The sequence below is a fragment of the Bufo gargarizans genome, chromosome 4, assembly GCF_014858855.1.
Source record: "Bufo gargarizans isolate SCDJY-AF-19 chromosome 4, ASM1485885v1, whole genome shotgun sequence".
Classification (NCBI taxonomy): Eukaryota; Metazoa; Chordata; class Amphibia; order Anura; family Bufonidae; genus Bufo; species Bufo gargarizans.
The window spans coordinates 9,866,691-9,888,481 of record NC_058083.1 but is presented as its reverse complement, the minus strand read 5'-3'; the positions used below and the strand labels follow the sequence as shown (position 1 = coordinate 9,888,481).

The 21,791-nt window shown below is 41.9% G+C and overlaps 1 protein-coding gene across 3 annotated transcripts in view; it reads right to left on the bottom strand.

Annotated features, from left to right (window-relative positions):
* HECW2 (HECT, C2 and WW domain containing E3 ubiquitin protein ligase 2) overlaps positions 1-21,791 on the bottom strand; it is a 215,896-nt gene that overhangs the window by 101,584 nt on the left and 92,521 nt on the right. For all 3 annotated transcript variants that reach the window (XM_044290314.1, XM_044290315.1, XM_044290317.1), the window contains one exon: positions 16,934-17,041. In XM_044290314.1, coding sequence (XP_044146249.1) covers positions 16,934-17,041 — 108 coding nt within the window. The remainder of the gene's footprint in view (positions 1-16,933; positions 17,042-21,791) is intronic.

The window sequence follows — 21,791 nt, the reverse complement described above, 5'->3', positions numbered from 1 at the left end:
TTAAAGAGGCCTTAAAGTTTACCTAAACATTTAACAAAATTTTATTAAAAAATCTATTGCAACTAATTTTCTTTGCCAAGCACATTGGCATTTCAATATCATAGAATCCTACACGATCGTAGGAGTGTACTGGGATCATTAGATGTTCCGACCCTCTCCTCTTTTGAACGAGTATGTACCAGTGTTCCTTCATCTAGGGGTCTTATCTCTGATATCTATCAGATTTTAATCTCATCTACATTTTGTGCAGACTTTAAGGCTAGGTCTACACGACGACATATGTGTCGCGCGACATTGGTGTCACAAAATTTCGAAAATAGATTTTTTTGCAACTGTCGTGTCGCAGTCGCAGTCGCAGCATGTCGCAGTGCAACACCATAGACTATCATTATAAAAATTGTTGCGTGACATTGGTGTGGCAAATGTCGTCGTGTAGACCTAGCCTAAAGGAAATGTGCTGAATAAGATTTTATGTTAGTGATATTTTATATCAATCCACCTACTAAGGCTACATTCACATGTTAAAAACAGCAAAATGATCCGCTTTTAAATGTTTTTTTACTGATGCCTTTCTGAGAAATGGATGTTGAAACTGTCCTATTCATCCACATAACAATAGAAAAAGAAAGCTGCGCTCACCTGCTCCTTCTCTGCTGTGAGCACAGAAAAAAACGCACCTGGATGCGGGTAATTTGAAGTCCAAACGAAAAGCAAAGTCCAGCTCTGTCTCGCAGAGGTAAAATCGATACTTTATTGACGCGGTATAAAAATACATCCAGGAAAAACAATCTTAGTCTACATGTTTCGGGCTACTTAGAATGTGAGCCCTTACTCATGACAACTCATGATCATGAGTAAGGGCTCATCTTCTAAGTAGCCCGAAATATGAGATTGTTTTTCCTGGATGTATTTTTATACCGCGTCAATAAAGTATCGATTTTACCTCTGCGAGACTGAGCTAGATTTTGCTTTTCGTTTGTCCCATTCATCCGTTATTCACCGGCCGGCAAAAAACAGGCAAGTGAATAACCTTATAGACTACCATTAAAGCGGACGTGTGACGGCCATTAAAAAAAAAAAAAAAAAAAAATAAGAGCGTCACGCGTCCATTTTTCCCTGTGTGTGAAAGTAGCCTTTGGCCTCCTGCACACGAATGTGTGCGCCCCGTGGTCATGCTGCGACCATCCGTGGGGGGGCCGCAGCAGCTCGCGGACCCATTCACTTTAATGGGTCCGCGATCCGGCCGTTCCGCAATAAGATAGGACATGTTCTATCTTTTTGCGGAAAGGAAGTTTCGGGACGAAACCCCTCGGAAGCACTCCGTAGTGCTTCCGTAGGGTTCCCTGCTTTCGTTACGAATCTCCGGATTTGCAGACCTATTGAAGTGAATGGGTCCGCATCAGTGATGTGGAATGCACACGCAATGGTGCCCGTTTATTGCGGAGGGGCGCACACGTTCATGTGCAGGAGAACTTATCGCCAGGATATTCAAAGTTTAAAGAGGACCTTTCACCGATTATGACATAGTGAACTAAGTATACAGACATGTAGAGCGGCGCCCGGGGATCTGACTGCACTTACTATTATCCCCGGGCGCCGCTCCGTTCTCCCGCTATGCCCTCCGGTATCTCCGCTCCCTAAGTTATAGTAGGCGGAGTCTGCCCTTGCTCTTCTGTAGCGCTGGCCAATCGCATTCCAGAGCTCACAGCCTGGGAGAGAATAACCTCCCAGGCTGTGAGCTCTGCGCTGCGATTAGCCAGCGCTAGAGCAGAACAAGGGCAGACTCCGCCTATCATAACTTTGTGACTGAAATCTCTGCCTACTATAAGTGGCCGGAGATACCGGAGGGCATAGCGGGAGAACGGAGCGGCGCCCAGGGATAATAGTAAGTGCAGTGAGATCCCCGGGCGCCGCTCTCCATGTCTGTATACTTAGTTCACAGTGTAAAAATCGGTGAAAGATCCTCTTTAAATCAGGCGCAATGCCTTGTAGGACTAGCTCAGCTGAATAGAATGATACATTTCACTTGACGATCTGTTTCTTCATTCTGGAGATTTTTTTCTTTTTTATCCATATGCAAAAGGGAAGTTAAGTGCACCGAGGGTAGGCCCAAACTACTCTGTGCAGCCTTGCTCCTCTGTGGCCCCTCCCTCTCCCTGACAGGGCCAGGTTCCTGCATAGACATCTCACCTGGTCCTGGCCATCAAGAAGGAGAGAGAGGGGCTGCAAAAGCAGATGCAGTAATAGAGGACGTTATACAGCAATAGTATCAATTAGTATACTGGGCACTCACACTATAGGTAGAACCATTAAATAGCACAATGTTTTAATGATCAAGTGGATAGTTTTATTAGTAACTTACTGTTTCTAATGATAAAATAAAATACAATAATAAAATACAATATTAATACAGTACACTGGAATATTTATCGGTCAATAGGGTACATTAGTATAAATGCGCTAGACATTAGACTACAACTATCTAAAAGTAAATAAATTATATAATACACAAAGATAAGGGTGGATATTCAAGAATCGCGAATTTAATGGCACTTGCTGATATGTCCTAAACAGGTAAGTACTGGCCAAGGAAATGAAGAATGATATTGGGACGAAGTCTCCGAAAAGACCGATGGTGCAATGTGGAGCAATGTACTGGTACAGTGAGAGTTTTAGTGCGGCGTCCCGCTTCTACTCACTGTTCGGTGATTGCTGGTAAGGATTACGCTACTGCAATTCCGGTTCTCTGTGTCACCTAAAGTTCCTTCTCAGGTTAGCTCCGCTGCCGGTTTAAGTGGCTCTGGGCATCGCTCCGTACGTTTAAAGAGCCGATGTCCTCCAAGCCTGTGTTAGCCTGCTTCCACGCTGCATCTGATATACGGTCACAGAGTGGAAATGTGCTCGCTCTCCGACTGCAAGAGGTTCGAGCTTCCAGTGAATCAGCGTGGCAGGTTCTCCCAGATGATGTTCCGGCTTCTCAGCGTCAACCTAGAGGGATTTTTTTCTATGCTAGGTGCAACAAGAGTTCATGTAGAAATACGATGGGGGTCTTGAATCAAACGCGTTTCGGGGCTTCACGTTGCCCCTTCCTCAGTGGTAAACAATCCCCCTTACGAAAGGCCTTTTTATTTAAAATGTTGTGCTGATTCCAATTTTCCAATTTGCGATTACTCCTCCTATTTTTCACATTCTGATACCAATCAGTGCGATGTAAGCTGGGGAGTCTTTGTTACATTTATCAAGATATATCTCTTTTCTCTTATTCACATTTCTCATTTTACCTTCCGATTCTATGTATGTGCCGTTATTTAATCCATACATCAAAGAGCATTAGTGCAAAACAAAGAGCTTATCTCAACACAAATATCCAGGAAATAATGTTCACTTTCTTTATAAACATATATATATATATATATATGTGTATAGATGTAACAACCATATAGATATATATATAGATAAACAAAAAGGACATATTTCATTAATATCCTCATTATCCATATAGTTAACTTTCTGTTCTATTGCATTAAATGGTATAAAAATATATATAAACGAGGATGTATTTTATAAAAAGCATAAAAAATATATATATATATATATATATATATATATATAAAAATATATATACAGATATATAAATGCAAATAACAAGCATCATATTTTCAATTTTTTTTATAATCTTTCACCATTTTAAAATGCCATAAAAAATTTTTATAAAATTATTTTTAAAAAATTATTTAATTATTTAAGCTCCTTCTTTCATCTTTTTAGCTATTTATCATTGATTGTTTCTAGCAGTTTTTAGTTTTGACAGTTCACTCGTATTCCTTCTTGTCAAGAGTGGTGATGGGGGATTCAATAATCTTTGGCTTTGACGGTGTGGTTAGAGGTGGATGTGCCTCGCGAACGGCCGAACCCCCCAGAGTATATACACTGGGAAGGGTTTTGCCGTCCGCGGGGGACACCCCCCTCAATTTACAGAAATCCGAACAACTCGAATTCTGCATTCAATCCACCCGGCATTAATGTGTTCAGTTCATAAATTCTTTGCGTTTCTAGCCTTGACATCTTACTTATATGGTCTCCGCCCCTCCATCCTTTCTCCACTTTGTCTATAGCTGCGAATATTAGTCCTTTTGGGTTTTTATCATGTTTTAATTTAAAATGTTTAGACAGAGCATGTGTGTCCAAACCTTTCTTAATGTTCGCAAAATGTTCAGAAATGCGTTTTTTTAAGGTTCTTTTGGTTCTTCCCACATATTGACGACCGCATGGGCACTCAATAATATAGATAACGTTTTCTGAGTTGCAAGTAAGAAATTCTTTTATTATATGTTTGTAATTATTTGTCCTAGACGTAACTTCTTTAATTTTGCGGGGAAATGTGGTTTCCTTGCAATTTCCGCACTTACCGCATCTATGGAAACCCTCCATATTAAGCCATTTTTGTATACTTTTATTATTTGTATCCTTTCTTTTTATCGTTGGTGCTACCAAAGTACTTAAGCTACTTACCTAACCACACCGTCAAAGCCAAAGATTATTGAATCCCCCATCACCACTCTTGACAAGAAGGAATACGAGTGAACTGTCAAAACTAAAAACTGCTAGAAACAATCAATGATAAATAGCTAAAAAGATGAAAGAAGGAGCTTAAATAATTAAATAATTTTTTAAAAATAATTTTATAAAAATTTTTTATGGCATTTTAAAATAGTGAAAGATTATAAAAAAAATTGAAAATATGATGCTTGTTATTTGCATTTATATATCTGTATATATATTTTTATAAAAATAAGAAATTCCGCAGCACATCCAGGTTGTAAGAAAGTAAAAAAAGACTTTATTCACCAAGCATGCGACGTTTCAATCCTCTCAATGGGATTTTCCTCAGGCAGTATATATTTATATATATATATATATATATATATATATATATATATATATATATTTTATGCTTTTTATAAAATACATCCTCGTTTATATATATTTTTATACCATTTAATGCAATAGAACAGAAAGTTAACTATATGGATAATGAGGATATTAATGAAATATGTCCTTTTTGTTTATCTATATATATATCTATATGGTTGTTACATCTATACACATATATATATATATATATATGTTTATAAAGAAAGTGAACATTATTTCCTGGATATTTGTGTTGAGATAAGCTCTTTGTTTTGCACTAATGCTCTTTGATGTATGGATTAAATAACGGCACATACATAGAATCGGAAGGTAAAATGAGAAATGTGAATAAGAGAAAAGAGATATATCTTGATAAATGTAACAAAGACTCCCCAGCTTACATCGCACTGATTGGTATCAGAATGTGAAAAATAGGAGGAGTAATCGCAAATTGGAAAATTGGAATCAGCACAACATTTTAAATAAAAAGGCCTTTCGTAAGGGGGATTGTTTATCACTGAGTAAGGGGCAACGTGAAGCCCCGAAACGCGTTTGATTCAAGACCCCCATCGTATTTCTACATGAACTCTTGTTGCACCTAGCATAGAAAAAAATCCCTCTAGGTTGACGCTGAGAAGCCGGAACATCATCTGGGAGAACCTGCCACGCTGATTCACTGGAAGCTCGAACCTCTTGCAGTCGGAGAGCGAGCACATTTCCACTCTGTGACCGTATATCAGATGCAGCGTGGAAGCAGGCTAACACAGGCTTGGAGGACATCGGCTCTTTAAACGTACGGAGCGATGCCCAGAGCCACTTAAACCGGCAGCGGAGCTAACCTGAGAAGGAACTTTAGGTGACACAGAGAACCGGAATTGCAGTAGCGTAATCCTTACCAGCAATCACCGAACAGTGAGTAGAAGCGGGACGCCGCACTAAAACTCTCACTGTACCAGTACATTGCTCCACATTGCACCATCGGTCTTTTCGGAGACTTCGTCCCAATATCATTCTTCATTTCCTTGGCCAGTACTTACCTGTTTAGGACATATCAGCAAGTGCCATTAAATTCGCGATTCTTGAATATCCACCCTTATCTTTGTGTATTATATAATTTATTTACTTTTAGATAGTTGTAGTCTAATGTCTAGCGCATTTATACTAATGTACCCTATTGACCGATAAATATTCCAGTGTACTGTATTAATATTGTATTTTATTATTGTATTTTATTTTATCATTAGAAACAGTAAGTTACTAATAAAACTATCCACTTGATCATTAAAACATTGTGCTATTTTATGGTTCTACCTATAGTGTGAGTGCCCAGTATACTAATTGATACTGTTTTTACTTGTAAAGGAGGGGCGAATCCTTTTTACTGTGAGCACCTCCTTCTGTGGCTTCACTCACTCCTGTGCGTCTCATAACAGTATTGAGTTATACAGCAATACTCAGCTGTTTATCAGATACTTCACTTAATATCAAGTGGCGGATTAACCCCTTCTATGCTGCAGTCAGCGCTGACCGCAACAAAAAAGGGGTTTGCTGAGTATTGGGTCCCCGCGCTGCTGTGGCGGGTCCCCGATGGGTGACAAGGCAGCCCGATGCCGTGCAGAGGCTGCCGAATGCCTTGCACGGCATCGGGACCTGCCTTCTACGGGTGCCGAGGAGATCCAGCCTCAGGCCCGGTCTCCTAGGCAACCTGTTAGTGTATGACTCAGTGCAATACACTAACAGGAAATGCATTACAATACAGATGTATTGTAATGCATTGCAGAGGGGATCAGACCCCCAAAAGTTAAAGTCTCAGAGTGGGACAAAAAAAACTGTTTATAAAAAAAAAAGTAAAAAAATGTGTTTTTAATAAAAAAAAAAAAGTTTCAAGTAAAAAAAGAGAAAAAATGCCCCTTTCCCCAGATTTTATAATAAAAATAGAAAAAAAAAACCAAAAAAAAACATACATTAGGTATCGCCGCGTCCGTAACGACCAGTTCTATACATATATCACATGATCCACACCCTCCGAAAAACACCATTAAAAAAAACTGTCAAAAAAAGCTATTTTTGTCATCTTACATCACAAAAAGTGCAACACCAAGCGATCAAAAAGGCGAATGTCCCACAAAATGGTACCAATAAAACAGTCACCTCATCCCGCAAAAAATTAGACCCTACATAAGAAAATTGCTCAAAAAAAAAATTAAAAATATAGTTCTCAGAACATGAAGACACTAAAACATATTTTTTTTGTTTCAAATATGCTATTATTGTGTTAAAGTGAAATAAATAAAAAAAAACTATACAAATTAGGTATCGCTGTGTCCATGACAACCTGCTCTACAAAAATATCACATGACCTAACCCCTCAGGTGAACACCGTAAAAAAAATAAATAATAAATGGTGTAAAAAAAGCAATTTTTTGTCACCTTAGATCACAAAAATTGCAACACCAAGCGATCAAAAAGGCATATTCCCCCAAAATAGTACTTATCCAATCATCACCTCATTCCGCAAAAAATGAGACCCTACCTGAGACAATCAGTCAAACAATAAAAAATCTATGGCTCTCAGACTATGGAGACACTAAAACATAATTTTTTTGGTTTAAAAAATGCTATTAGGCCTCATGCACACGACCGTTGTTGTGTTCCGTTCCGCAAAATGGGGTTCCGTTTTTGTTTCTGTGTGTCTTCCTTTATTTTTGGAGGACCACCAGACATAAAGGAAAGTAAAAAAAGAGTCTAAGACAGGTTTGCCATGCAAATGATAGGAAAAAAACAGACGCGGACACGGATGACAATGTTGTTTGCCTCAGCGTTTTTTTGGCGGTCCCATTAACTTCAATTGGTCCGCAAACCGTTTTCCGCAAAAATAATAGGACAGGTTATATTTTTTTGACGAACTGGAACCACGGATCACGGATGCGGTTAACCAAGTTTTCAACAGACCCTTTGAAAGTCAATGGGTCCGCAGAAAATCACGAAAAATGACACAACGGACACGGAATAAAACAACGGTCGTGTGCATGAGGCCTTATTGTGTAAAACTTAAATAAATAAGAACAGATATACATATTAGGTATTGCCACGTCCGTAACAATCTGCTCTATAAAAAATTTCACATGACCTACCCCTCAGGTGAACGCTGTAAAAATAAATAAATAAAAACTGTGCCAAAATGACCAATTTTTTGGGTCACCTTGCCACATAAAGTGTAATAATGAATGATCAAAAAATGATATGTACCGAAAAATGGTACCAATAAAAAGTCAACTCTTCCTGCAAAAAAACTAGCCCCTGCATAAGACAAAAAAATAAAAAAAAGGCGTTCAGAAAATGGAGAAATAAAAACATTTTTTCTTTCAAAAATGCTTTATTATGTAAAATTGAAACAAAGTAAAGTAGACATATTTGATATCATTGTGTCCGTAACAACCTGCTCTATAAAAATAGCACATGATCTACCCTGTCAGATGAATGTTGTAAAAAATAAAACAGGTGCCAAAACAGACATTTTTTGGTTACCTTGCCTCACAAAAAAATGTAATATAGAGCGGCCCTCCTTTTCTTCTGCGCCCTGCTGTGTGCCCTTACATCAGTTTACAACCACATGTGAGATGTTTCTGTAAACTGAGGAATCAGGATAATAAATATTGAGTTTTGTTTGGCTGTTAACCCTCGAAGTGTTAAAGAAAAAAATGGAAAATCTGCCAAAAAAGTTAAATTTAAAAATGTAATCTCCATTTTCCTTTAATTCTTGTGGAAAACCTAAAGGGATATCAAAGTTAGTAAAATCGGTTTTGAGTAACTTAAGGGGCGTAGTTTCTACAATGGGGTCATTTATGGGGGTTTCCACTATGTAAGCCCCACAAAGTGACTTCAGAACTGAACTGGTCCTTAAAAAGTGGGCCCAAGGGGCGGCGTTTCAGCTTCACTTCTGCCCAGCCAGACGCGCCCCAAATGCCGTTTTGAAGCACCGCCCAGCTCATCAATATTCACTTCGCTGGGCGGCTTCTGCTGTCCCTGGCATTCCGAGATCCTGTGCATGCGGCTGGCACCCTCACTCGCCGGGATCACATTGCGCCTGCGTCCCCTATTGAGGCCGATGACCGTAACTTCGTTTCAGGCATGCGCGGGATCTCCGAATGTCAGGGACAGGAAAATACCGCCCAGCGAAGTGAATTCTAAAAAGATGGGCATCTCTAAGGATCCGGCAGTTGGGGCGTGGCTGGGCACAAATGCGGCGCAAAGAACGCCCCTTGGGCATAAAGGACAGTTGATTGACAGGTGATTATAAAGATTATTTTTCACTGTTTACAATGCGCACAGGGATAATACTTATATGAATTGGAAACTTATTACAAGACCTAGGAGGGCATATAAAGTTCTAATTATGCTCAGAAGGCCTGACAGTGTCCCTTTAAACTGCACACTGACACAGGACAGCGGAAGCAATCCATCAAAGGGGTTCTCTGGGAATGATTTTTGTTTCTGTAACACTGCAGGTGTAAACGGAGAAATAAAACTCAATATTTATTACCCTGATTCTGCTGTTAGAAATGAAGGAGCAAGCACCTGATGGATTTCGGGGCACCTGTCACCATATAAATGTGAAGTAGTCTGCTGGCAGCATGTTATAGAGCAGGAGGGGCTAAGCAGATTGATAAACACTTTGTGGAAAAAGATTCTGTACATCTTTTATTTCTTTCATATAAATTCCTGCCCATTCTGCCCTTACAAGTCCAGGAGGCGGTCCTATCAGTGATTGACAACTATATCTGTATACACAGTCATAGAGGGAAGGCTCCGCCTCCTGGACTTCAAAGAGCAGAATAAGAAGAGATTCAAATCAATAAAACACAAGTTTTACTGAATATTTTCCAAGAAAACTATATATTAATCTGCTCAACTCCTGCTGCTCTATAATATGCTGCCTGGAGCTCGAACACCATGTTCAACGTGACAGGTTCCCATTAAGATATATTCCAGGTACTATTTTTGGAAACGTCACCCCTCAAGGAACCTATCTAGGGGTGTTGTTACCTCTTTTGAAAATAAAGTCACAAGAGAAAAATAACACAATTTGCAACAACATTTTTCTCAAGGACATCAATATCCTATATGTGGTCATAAACCTCTGTTTGGGCACACACTAGTCTTTTTAATTCTTTAACTTTTTCAATACACAAAAACTGAATGTGCAGACGGAATATGTAGACTGCTATCGACATCCTTCAACATGGGATTCTAGAACATATAGCCATAGAACAATCAAAGGTCTCAAAACCCAGTACAGTATCTGAAAGAACAAAAACTCATCAAAACAATATCCTGAGGAGACATAACATGGCTTCCCAGGGAATGCAACAAAAAGCTCTGTGCCAAAAGAGCTTATAGAACCCTTATATGGACATTTAGGAATAGGGGAGTGACGATGGAAGGAACTGAGGTAGTGGAGGGGGGATTAGGTATGGAACGAGAGGTAGGGAGAAAAAAAAAGCGGCAATCACTTATTACGAAGAGATTAGAGAACGGTATTTCACTGATTCCTGAAAGCAAATCCAGTAATGTCAAGACTTGAGGAATTTAGCATGAGTACCCTTGAATCGGTAAGGTCCTCCATTCTCATGATCTCCTGTATCTTGCTGAAGAATAGAGAGATAGATGGAGAGAGATAGGTGGAGATCTCCACAAAGATGGAATGCAAGCTCTCGCTGTCTTAACCAGATGTCTCACCACAGACCGCAGATATGTAGACAAAGGAACCTCACTGAGATGTATTAGGAAGAATGCAGGTGTTTTGGGTAATACATCAGTAGTGAACCTAGATGTGATGTACTGCATCTCCGACCAAAAGCCAGCTAGCACAGGACATTCCCAGAAAATATGCAACACACCAGTCTTCCGAAGGGATGCAGCACTATTTGGCTTTTGAAGCGAAGAATTTTCTGAAATGGTTATTCGATGCCATGTTGCATTTCTAGAGCCTCTGAGGTAGCAGTATTGGTTCTGTTGTTGTTGTTAGAAAAGTACCCCCAAGAAGTAGCCCCATTTTGGGATTACACCTCCTAAGGAATTTATCTAGTGGTATAGTGATTGTTTTGACCCTATAGATGTTTCACAGAATTTATTAGTCGTGCAAATGAAAAAAAATACAGTTTTTCCAATAAAACATTGTTTTAGCCCCACTTTTTTCATTTTCAAGCAGGGTATAAGGAGAAAAAGCAAAGCACAACTTGTAACGCTATTTTTGAAACTGCCACTTTTTGGCATCATTTTGGAGATGAGAGAAGGTCCCAGACGTGGCACCTGACACTGATGGCACATCTTAGCTATATGTCATCAATGTCCCAGATAGGCCAATCCCGTTAATGGATTCATCTTGGGGTGTAGTGAGAAGTGATGGTCAGTTCGCAGTGTTCGCCAGCGAACACATGCGGGCTGCCATCTTGACTCACCCGTCTGGCGATGCACAGGTAAGCCCTTACCTGTTTCGGGAGCCGGTCTGAAATCAAATGCGGTCACCGGGAGCAGGCAGTTCCGAGAACAGCCGCCGGGGGCCTTCATCGGGCTGTTCTGGGAACTGCCTGCTCCCGGTGACCGCATTTGATTTCAGACCGGCTCCTGGTACAGGCACAGGTAAGGGCTTACCTGTGCATCGCCGGACGGGTGAGTCAAGATGGCAGCCCGCATGTGTTCACTGGCGAACACTGCTACCTTGCCATCACTGGTAGTGAGCATTTTAACCTCACATTTGTTCTGCTAAAGCTAATGTGCAGCGGATGGTGCAGAAAGAAATGTCTTTTCAGATATGCCATTGAAGTGGCAAATATATTGTGCCCAGCTTGTGCCAATGAAGACAACCACCCCACAATTTGTTAATCTGGTTCTCCAGGGTACTGCAATACTGCCATACGAAATTTGAGGCCTAGTTACTGCACTGTTCTAGGATTACAAAAGCCCAGAGTTGTGAAAATATCAGACACCACTTAAGAAGTGACCCCACTTTGGAAACTACTCTTCTTAAAGAGGCTGTCTACGATTTAAATATTGATGGCTTTTCGCCAGGATAGGCCATCAATATCAGACTGGTGGGGTCAAACACCTGTAGTGAATGAGATCAGAGCTGCAATTACAAGCAATGTCCACTGCACAATGGACATAGCTTTTTAGTTCCAGCACCTGTTTCCGACACTGGAGCTACAAAGACTTTGAGCAATAAAAATTCTACATGCTTAAAATAAGAAAGAAGTGTACGTACAGTAACAATGTTGCACACAGATTGTGCCAATGGAAATGTACACCAGACATGTGGACGGCAATACTCCACATGGGGCTGTTATCTGCTGCCCGGGCACACAACGGGGCTCAGAAAAGAATAAGAAGTATGCAGCATTTGGAGAGGCATAAGTTCTGTGGAGTACATTACGGTGCATAAAAAGGACATACAATAAAATTAAAACTTAAGGCCTCTTTCACACGGGTGTCAGTTTTTTTGCCCGGATAAGAGGCGGGTGCGTTGAGGGAAAATGCGCAATTTTTCCGCGCGAGTGCAAAACATTGTCATGCGTTGCACTCGCGTGAGAAAAATCGCGCATGTTTGGTACCCAAACCCGAACTTCTTCACAGAAGTTCGGGCTTGGGATTGATGTTCTTTAGATTGTATTATTTTCCCTTATAACATGGTTATAAAGGAAAATAATAGCAATCTGAATACAGAATGCATAGTAAAACAGCGCTAGAGGGGTTAAAAAAAAAAAAAAAAAAATTTAACTCACCTTAGTCCACTTGATCGCGAAGCCCGGCATCTCCTTGTGTCTCCGCTGCTGAACAGGACCTGGGGTGAGCATTAAATAGAGGTTAAGGACCTTTGATGACGTCACTCCGGTCATCACATGGTACGTCACATGATCTTTTACCATGGTGATTCACCATGGTAAAAGACCATGTGATGACCGGAGTGACGTCATCAAAGGTCCTTAACCTCTATTTAATGCTCACCCCAGGTCCTGTTCAGCAGAGGAGACACAAGGAGATGCCGGGCTTCGCGATCAAGTGGACTAAGGTGAGTTAAATTATTTATTTTATTTTTTTAACCCCTCTAGCGCTGTTTTACTATGCATTCTGTATTCAGAATGCTATTATTTTCCCTTATAACCATGTTATAAGGGAAAATAATAATGATCGGGTCTCCATCCCGATCGTCTCCTAGCAACCGTGCGTGAAAATCGCACCGCATCCGCACTTGCTTGCGGATGCTATGCGATTTTGACGCTTCCCATTCACTTCTATGGGGCCTGCGTCGCGTGAAAATCGGACAATATAGAGCATGCTGCGTATTTCACTCAACGCACAAGTGATGCGTGAAAATCACTGCTCATGTGCACAGCCCCATAGAAATGAATGGGTCAGGATTCAGTGCGGGTGCAATACGTTCACCGCACGCATCGCACCCGCACGGAAAACTCGCCGGTGTGAAAGGGGCCTAAAGGATGTGATCAATTTCAAAACATTCTTTCAGACTTGGTTTAACCCTAAGTTCACACCTGAGCGTTTTACAGCGCGTTCAAACGCGCTGTAAAACGCTCAACACGTGAAAACCAATGCTTCACTATGGCCCTGGTTCACACTTAAGCGTTTTACAGCGCGTTTCTTGAGCTTTTTTTTGGGCGTTTGTCGCGCGTTTTGGCCCATAGACTCATTGGACAACACTGCAGTCAATCACACAAACGCGCGTCAAACGCGCGTTTACTATTGCAAAAAACGCGCATAAAAACGTGCGACAAATACGCGCGTAAAACGCGCGTCTCAGAAACGCTCAGGTGTGAACCCAGGGTAACAGTGTCCTTCATTAGCCCCCTCTTTGAATACACTGTGCACCTTTTTTGACCATTTTACCTTCTTGCCAGTTAGTAGAATTGAGCCAGAGAAATGTTGCTCTGGTACAATCCTTGTGGTCTCACTTCCAGTATTGGTCCACCCTTCCTGATCTCTAGATATTAGGGTGTTCACCTTTTGAAATTCCGGGAAAGTTCTCCTCTGGCCTACATATCACCATAGCTTGTATACATTATATACCGCCATCTGTATAATGGGCACGGCTTGTTTCTCGTACCACACCTTTGATTACCACATAGTACTGTACAGGTTTAGAACTTGATATGACAGGTCTACCCCACCCATATACTTATAGTCTATGATGCAGTCTGGTTTTGAGGTCTCTGTACTGATACTTCATGCTAGGATGGGTGTGCTGCCATTGCCGTGTATTGTTATCAATATGAGGACATCCTTTACTGCTCTCTCCGCTTTTAAAGTGTTCGTCCAAGCAGTGTTTTAAGGAGGCCTCAGATTTTTTTTTTCTGATGGTGCCCATTCCGCCTCACTTCTGGAAGTGAAGCACCTAAATAGTGGTAGACGCAGTAGCCCTGACCGAGCATTGAGTTCTTAGGCCTCCTGCACACGAACGTGTGCTGCCTGTTGCCATATTGCGGACCGCATTTGCGAATCCACAATACACGGGCACCGTTCCTTGTGCATTCCGCATCACGGATGCGGACCCATTCACTACAATGGGTCGGCAAATCCGGAGATGCGGAATGGTGCAGAACGGAAGCACGGAGTGCTTCTGTGGGGTTTCGTCCCGTACTTCCGTTCCGCAAAAAGATAGAACACGTCCTATCTTTTTGCAGAACAGGCGGATCGCGGACCAATTAAAGTGAATGGGTCTGCGATCCACTGCGGCTGCCCCACGGTTGCTGTTCGTGCATTGCGGCCCCGCAATTTGCGGGCCGCAGCGTGCCCATGGGTTGCACACATTCGTATGCAGAAGACCTTAATCAAATCATCAGTGAAAAAAATTGTTTAAAAAGTCTATCCCACTGAGCCCTGCTTTGTCAAACTTGATCCCTGAGCTGCCCATGTACTCTGGGAACTGATGCTTATGGATTTCAGATAGGGAGATGCATTTGGGGTTGCTTCTCTAGGGGCATTTCAACTGTGGTTGTTCTGGGATGCCTTCTCTTCATCATTGGATAAATGCATGACAGATAAAACAAAGGACCGTCATCATTGCCGGACAGAAATCTTCTGCACTAAGTTACATTTGTGACTTATTTATTGTATTGTGCTTAGACACATTTTATACAACTGATATAGCTGTAGAATATGTTTCAGACAGGGGCTGTCACGGATGTAGTAGGGGAGAACACCAAAAGACAACAAGAAGGAAGGGGAAAGACACTAGGCCTCACCGCTAGGGAAGGAAAAGGGTCACCACCTATAAAACCCTGCTCCTGGCCCTAACTCCTATCCGTATGGGCACCTCTCGATGGTAAAGATGCCCATACACAGGAACCTAGAAAACCCTGGTGACCCTTGGATGCCCTAAAGATAATGACAGGGCAGAGACCACCTATTCCTTCCCTGGTGAAGGAACTAGCGTCTCACTGAGGCCTAGTAAACAACCTGGGGGGGGGGGATACAAAACACAACAAGCGGAACACTTAACTTCTGAGGATGATGGATGAACAGGACTCCAACAAGAACCACACTCCAGCTCTTCCAAAACCAAATAAAGCTATCCCAAGCAAGGAGTGATGAGTAAAATCAGACTAAATAGGGCGAGGTAAAGGTCACATGATCCACACCTGAAAAGGAGGTGTGGACGTACCAGCAACACACAGACAAAGTGAAACCAAAAGAGGCTGTCAGATCACTAATGCGTAGATAATCTTTCAGACCTTCTGAGACCTGTCACAGATGTGACAGGGGCAAAGTATGCTGTGCTACTGTTGCGATTTGGGCGTCGGGGTGGGTTTGGTGATGACATCCACAGGCTCCAACAGGTTAAAAGTCCAACACTGTTTATTGTTCTTCTAAAATAATATCAAGGCAGCCAAAGTTATGCAGTCACTTTAAGCAGCTTCATAACAACATAAAGAAAACATCTGCCCGTCTGGGCGCTAACTGATCATAGGTTTCCTCACTTAGGAATACAGCAGACCACAGATCAGACTTTACTCATGCAACAGATCATGCAGCTTTCAGGCTCTGACACGGAATAAACATTTCAGTCCTTTATTTATCCCCACAGTAATGAACCCAGCAGCTACACCTTGGTTTGCCTCGGACTAGGGCTGTGATGGCTAACCTTCGGCACTCCAGCTGTGGTAAAAGTATGACTCCCAAAATGTACAATCGAGCATGCTGGGAGTCGTAGTTTCACCACAGCTGGAGTGCTGGAGGTTAGCCATCACTGGACTAGGGGAAAGTGGTGTACTTCAAGTTCCATTACCAACAACTAACTGCCATTCCGCACATCCAGCCCATAAAACACTGTAAAGAAAAGTGCCTCCGCAAACCACAATTTCCAGGATTCTTTTTACCTCTGAGCATCCAGGGTAAGATATATACCCCCTCCTGTACTTTTTCAAAGAGGCACCTTTATCATGCTATTATAATTGTATGCCTTTCCTGTACGAGTATTTTTGCACCTGTTTTTCTATTGTTAGAAAGTATAATTTTCTTCAATTCATCATGTGATTCTATTTGAGTTGTTGCCATTCTTTTAAGATTTCTGAAAGATGTGTCATAATTAGTATGTGTAATTTATGGCCGCTGTGGATTTAGAAGGTCGCAAATGTAATGTGTAAGAAAGTTTTCTAGTTTTTTTTATGACTTTCACCATCAGTTGAGTCGCAAAAGATCTGACTAGGAGAGGCAACATACGCCTTTTTGCACACTTTTACAAATCACATTAATACGTAAAAAAGTCAAAAACATAAATCGCACTTTTCCAATGACGAAACACTTAGCCCCATCAACGAAATAGACAGAAAAAATAAACATGTGCAAATACCTTGCAAAATCTTAGACAAGTCGCAATCATAACAATAAATGTGACTAAAGAGAAATGTCTGCCCAACACACATGAAATATAACCAAAACAGGCGCAAATCATCATAATAAATTTTATTTTACCAACTTACAATCCCCAAATATAAAGGTTACTTACGTTCCATAAAATAGGGACCAGACTCAATTCTCCAGACAATTTGTCCTTTTTGAGTTCCAGTTACACCTCTGTTTTTCGAATCCCAAAAGTTTGCAGGAGAATTTTCATCTGAAAATAAAATAAGGGCATCAGTATGAAAATTTTAAGTAGGGGCTCTGCCGAATTCATACCCTCTCAACAGTTATCTCCTTTAAACACATGTAACGGCTTTACTTATTGTAGAGGGAAAAAGTCAAGCACAGCTCCACCATCTGAGGAACATCTCACTATTGCAAAAAATACTCCACAGCCACTTGGGACTAATTTTAATGCTTCCAAATGCTCGCTATATACGTTCATTTTGGACAATTGCAGTACTAATGTCAGAAAATACAGTACTGTACAAAAGGCATGGAAAAATATGCTGAAAAGTAAGAATTATTTCAAAAATAGAAACGTTAATACAGTAGCTTATTTTTAATAAATTAATACAATGCAAAATGAATGAACAAAAGAGACTGCACTGCTGTTTGGTGCATTTTCTGTACCTTGAGCTCCCGATGCTTGCACCAGAGCCCCTGACCTCAGTGGGTGAGCTGCCAACTACACAAAGACTATCCAAAAAGGTAGTGGTCCGGTTTATCTCCTGCAGCAAAGTCTAGATCCATGTACTGTACATGGGTTAAAGTGTGAATACCAGGGAAGTTCCGGAATAACACCCTTAGGAGTAGCCTAAAGTCAAACCAGTTAGTTGGCACAGTGGGTCCACACTCACGGATCGGTAACAAAAAATAAACCTTAGGCCTCATGCACACGACAGGTTTTTTTTAAGGTCCGCAAAAACGGGGTCCATAGGTCCGTGATCGTTTTTTCGTCCGTGGGTCTTCCTTGTTTTTTGAAGGATCCACGGACATGAAAAATGAAAAGAAAATCTAAGTCAAGTTTGCCATTGAAATGATAGGAAAAAACGGACACGGATCACGGACGCGGATGACAATCTTGTGTGCATCCGTGATTTTTCACGGACCCATTGACTTGAATGGGTCCGTGAACCGTTGGCCGTGAAAAAAATAGGACAGGTCATATTTTTTTCACGGCCAGGAAACACGGATCACGGATGCGGCTGCCAAACGGTGCATTTACCGATTTTTCCACGGACCCATTGAAAGTCAATGGGTCCGCGAAAAAAAACGGAAAACGGCACAGCTGCCACGGATGCACACAACGGTCGTGTGCATGAGGCCTTAAACTCACCTAGCCGTGTTCCTATGATGAGCGGCCACTCCCTCATGCTTGCTGTGAGATACAGCGACCTCCTGGGAGCTCAACCTCCAAACATTTGATAGGCCACAGGTCTAAATCAGTCTGTGTCTTGCTGGAGTCAGTGAGCCAAAGGTTCTCTGTTCCACATCTTTAAACTGTTTCTGCATCTTGAAGATCCAGACACAGCTGAAAGTGGCACTTGCTCGGGGATCTGGGCAGGCTTGGGCCCTCATTCCTTACCTGTCCTGTAACACCCCCTGTGACCATGATCATTACAATGTACATCATATTCCTAATCTTCTGATCCACTTTTCATCCTCTACATCAGGTATGTCCAAACTGCGGCCCTCCAGCTGTTGCAAAACTACAACTCCCAGCATGCCTGGATAGCTTACAGCTATTAGGGCATGCTGGGAGTTGTAGTTTTGCAAAAGCTGGAGGGCCGCAGTTTGGACATGCCTGCTCTACATCATACACAGTAATATGTCATAGCTGGGGGAAAAAAACACAATTGTAGTATTATACCAAACCTGCAATTCTATTAAAGGGGTTGGTTAACGTTATCCCCTATCCATAGGTCCTACCGCTGGGACACCCACTGATCACAAGAACAGGGGCTCTGCACCCCCTGCAACTACCCTTAAAAGAACAGAGCAGCCGATCGCACATGCTCATGGCTGCTCCTTTCATTTCTATGGGAGTTCTGGAGATATACGAGTACAGCGCTCCACTATCTCTGGAATTCCCATAGAAATGAATAGAGTAGCCACGCAAATGTGTGACCGGCAGCTCTGTTCTTTTCAGGGGAGCAGCAGGGGGTACAGGGCCCCCTTTCTCGTCATCGGTGGGAGTCCCAGCGGTAGGACCCCCACCAATCTGATAGTTATCCCCTATCCTGTGGATAGAGAAAATGTTAACCAACTGGAATACCCCTTTAAATGCAGTAAAGCTTGTCCTCATGGGTATAGCTATGGGGGCTGGCAGGGAATGTTCTGCAGGTGCTAGGTATCAGAAAAGGTGCCAAGAAGCCATTTTGCCTTGGTAAGTTTTTTACATTAGGGGGTGCTATATGAATATCTGCCCCAGGTGACGGAAAGCCTAGCTATAGCTTTATTTATACATGGGGGTCATTTGCAAAAGACGTTTTTTTCCCACGCCAGGAGCTGGAGTCGATTTCTGGTGTAACGTGCACCAGTTTTCTTGGTGTATATGTTGATGTTGTTGGTGTTGAAAAAAAAAGCCCAAAAGTCCAAAATTTGTGTCACAAAATAGCATTTAGACAAAATTTGCAACTTTTGTACACCAAATAACCTAGCGTAGAATGTTAGTACATGACCCACATTGTTTAGAACAATAGCTTCAATATCACTCCTCATACACACAACCGTATCCTTTTTGGGGTCTGCAAATTGTGTATCCGCAAAATACGGATGCAGTCCGTGTGCATGGGGCATAAGGGAAATACAAGGTAGTCTGCAGTCTACCAAGCCTGACAGTCACTTTTCTGCCCATGTATCAAAGGCAATTCTCCCTACAACTGAAAACCTGCAAGACTGTTTGCTAAGTGCCTGTAGTCATTAGGCAATGTTTCCATGGCAGCCAGACAGTCAGACATATTCAGTTAAAACAGGTTGGAATGTAGTACTGTTCCCCCTTTTCCAAAAATAAACTGGTGATAAATAAGAAAATAAATCATAAAATTTGTGTTAGTAGTAGAATATCAGTAGCACAAAAGTTTTGGATATTGTAGCAGGGACAAGGGAACTTTGGTGCAAAGGAAAAGTGGCCTAGTTGACCATAGCAACCAATCAGATTCCACCTTTCATTTCCCAAAGGAGCTGTGAAAAATGAAAGGTGGAATCTGATTGGTTGCTATGGGCAACTAAGCCAGTTCTACTTTACACCAGTTTTAATAAATCTCCCCCTTTGTAGCCTATAGCAGTGTTTTCCAACCAGTGTGCCTCCAGCTGTTGCAAAACTACAACTCCCAGCATGCCCACACAGCCAAAGGCTGTCCAGGCATGCTGGGGGTTGTAGTTTTGCAACAGCTGGAGGCACACTGGTTGGGAAACACTGGCCTATAGGATGAATGTATTGGAACATTCTCTATCTTTTTTCTGGGGCTGCAAAACGAACATACAGATGCGGATAGCACACCGTGTATGGGGAATTGAAAGCAATGGGAAAACTCTGCTTGCGTTTTTTTGGTTAGGATTCTTGATGCACCAAAATCCTCGCCCAAAATACTCTGTGTGACCATAGCCTTAGGCCTCTTTCACACGGGCGTTGCGTGTGAGGGCCGGATAGGATGCGGGTGCGTCGCCGGAAAATCGTGCGAGTAGGTACGCAACTGCAGTATGTTTTGATTGTAAAAGTGTTCCGATGTTCAGTTTTTATCGCGCGGGTGCAATGCGTTTTGCACGCGCGTGATAAAAAACTGACTGTGGTATCCAGACCCGAACCCGGACTTTTTGACTGATTTGGGATCGGTGTTCTGTACATTTTATTATTTTCCATTATAACATGGTCCTTAATTCAGAATGCTAAGTAAAAGGTCCATTGTGGCGTTAAAAAAAAAAAAAAAAAAAAAATATGTAACTCACCTCATCCACTTGATCACGCAGCCGGGCTCATCTTCTTTCTTCTTCTTGCAGGACCTGGCAGGAAAAGGACCTTCGGTGACTTCATCGCGCTCACTACGTGTTGAGCGCGGTGACGTCAAAGGTCCTGCTGAATGAAGATAGAAATCTTCTATCTTCATTCAGCAGGACCTGCGCTGTTGCTGATTACGTCACCAAAGGTCCTTTCGCAGGTCCTGAAAGAAGAAGCAAGAAGACGATGCCAGCTGCGCAATCAATTGGAACAGGTAAGTAATTTATTTATTTTTTTAACCCCTCAATCCACATTTTACTAAGCATTCTGTAAGAATGCTATTATTTTCCCTTATAACCATGTTATAAGGGAAAATAATACAGGGGATACACTTTAATAGGGTCCGGGGTTGCTTTCATCCCTATTATCTCCTAGCAACCATGCGTGAAAATCGCACCGCATCCGCACTTGCTTGCGGATGCTTGCGATTTTCACGCATAATCATTCATTTCTATGGGGCCTGCGTTGTGTGAAAAACGCAGAATATAGAACCTGCTGCGATTTGGCAACGCACAAGTGATGAGTGAAAATCACCGCTCATCTGCACAGCCCCATTGAAGTGAATGGGTCCGGATTCAGTGCGGGTGCAATGCATTCACCTCACAGAATTCTCGCCTGTGTGAAAGGGGCCTTAGTGTAAGGGCCCACTTACATGGGCTGATAAGCAGGAGCTGTTCAATCCTGATCATTGCCAGCTTGTTTGTTGCATCTACAGACGATGGTTAGTACAGTGGTTTGTCCTCATACGGCCTTATTGTTTGTAGGCAGCACATCCCTGTTCACACACAGCAATGAAACAGGGATTTTATGTGTCGCATAATAGATTAGATCACCTGACGTAAAAGTGTTTGCTCATGATCATCAGCACATTTAGGCCTTATTCACACATCTGTGGTAAAATCAGTGATAAGAGGGTAGGTGATTCATCCATGAAGTTTTCCGTGAAGGATCCGTGTGTCCGTTT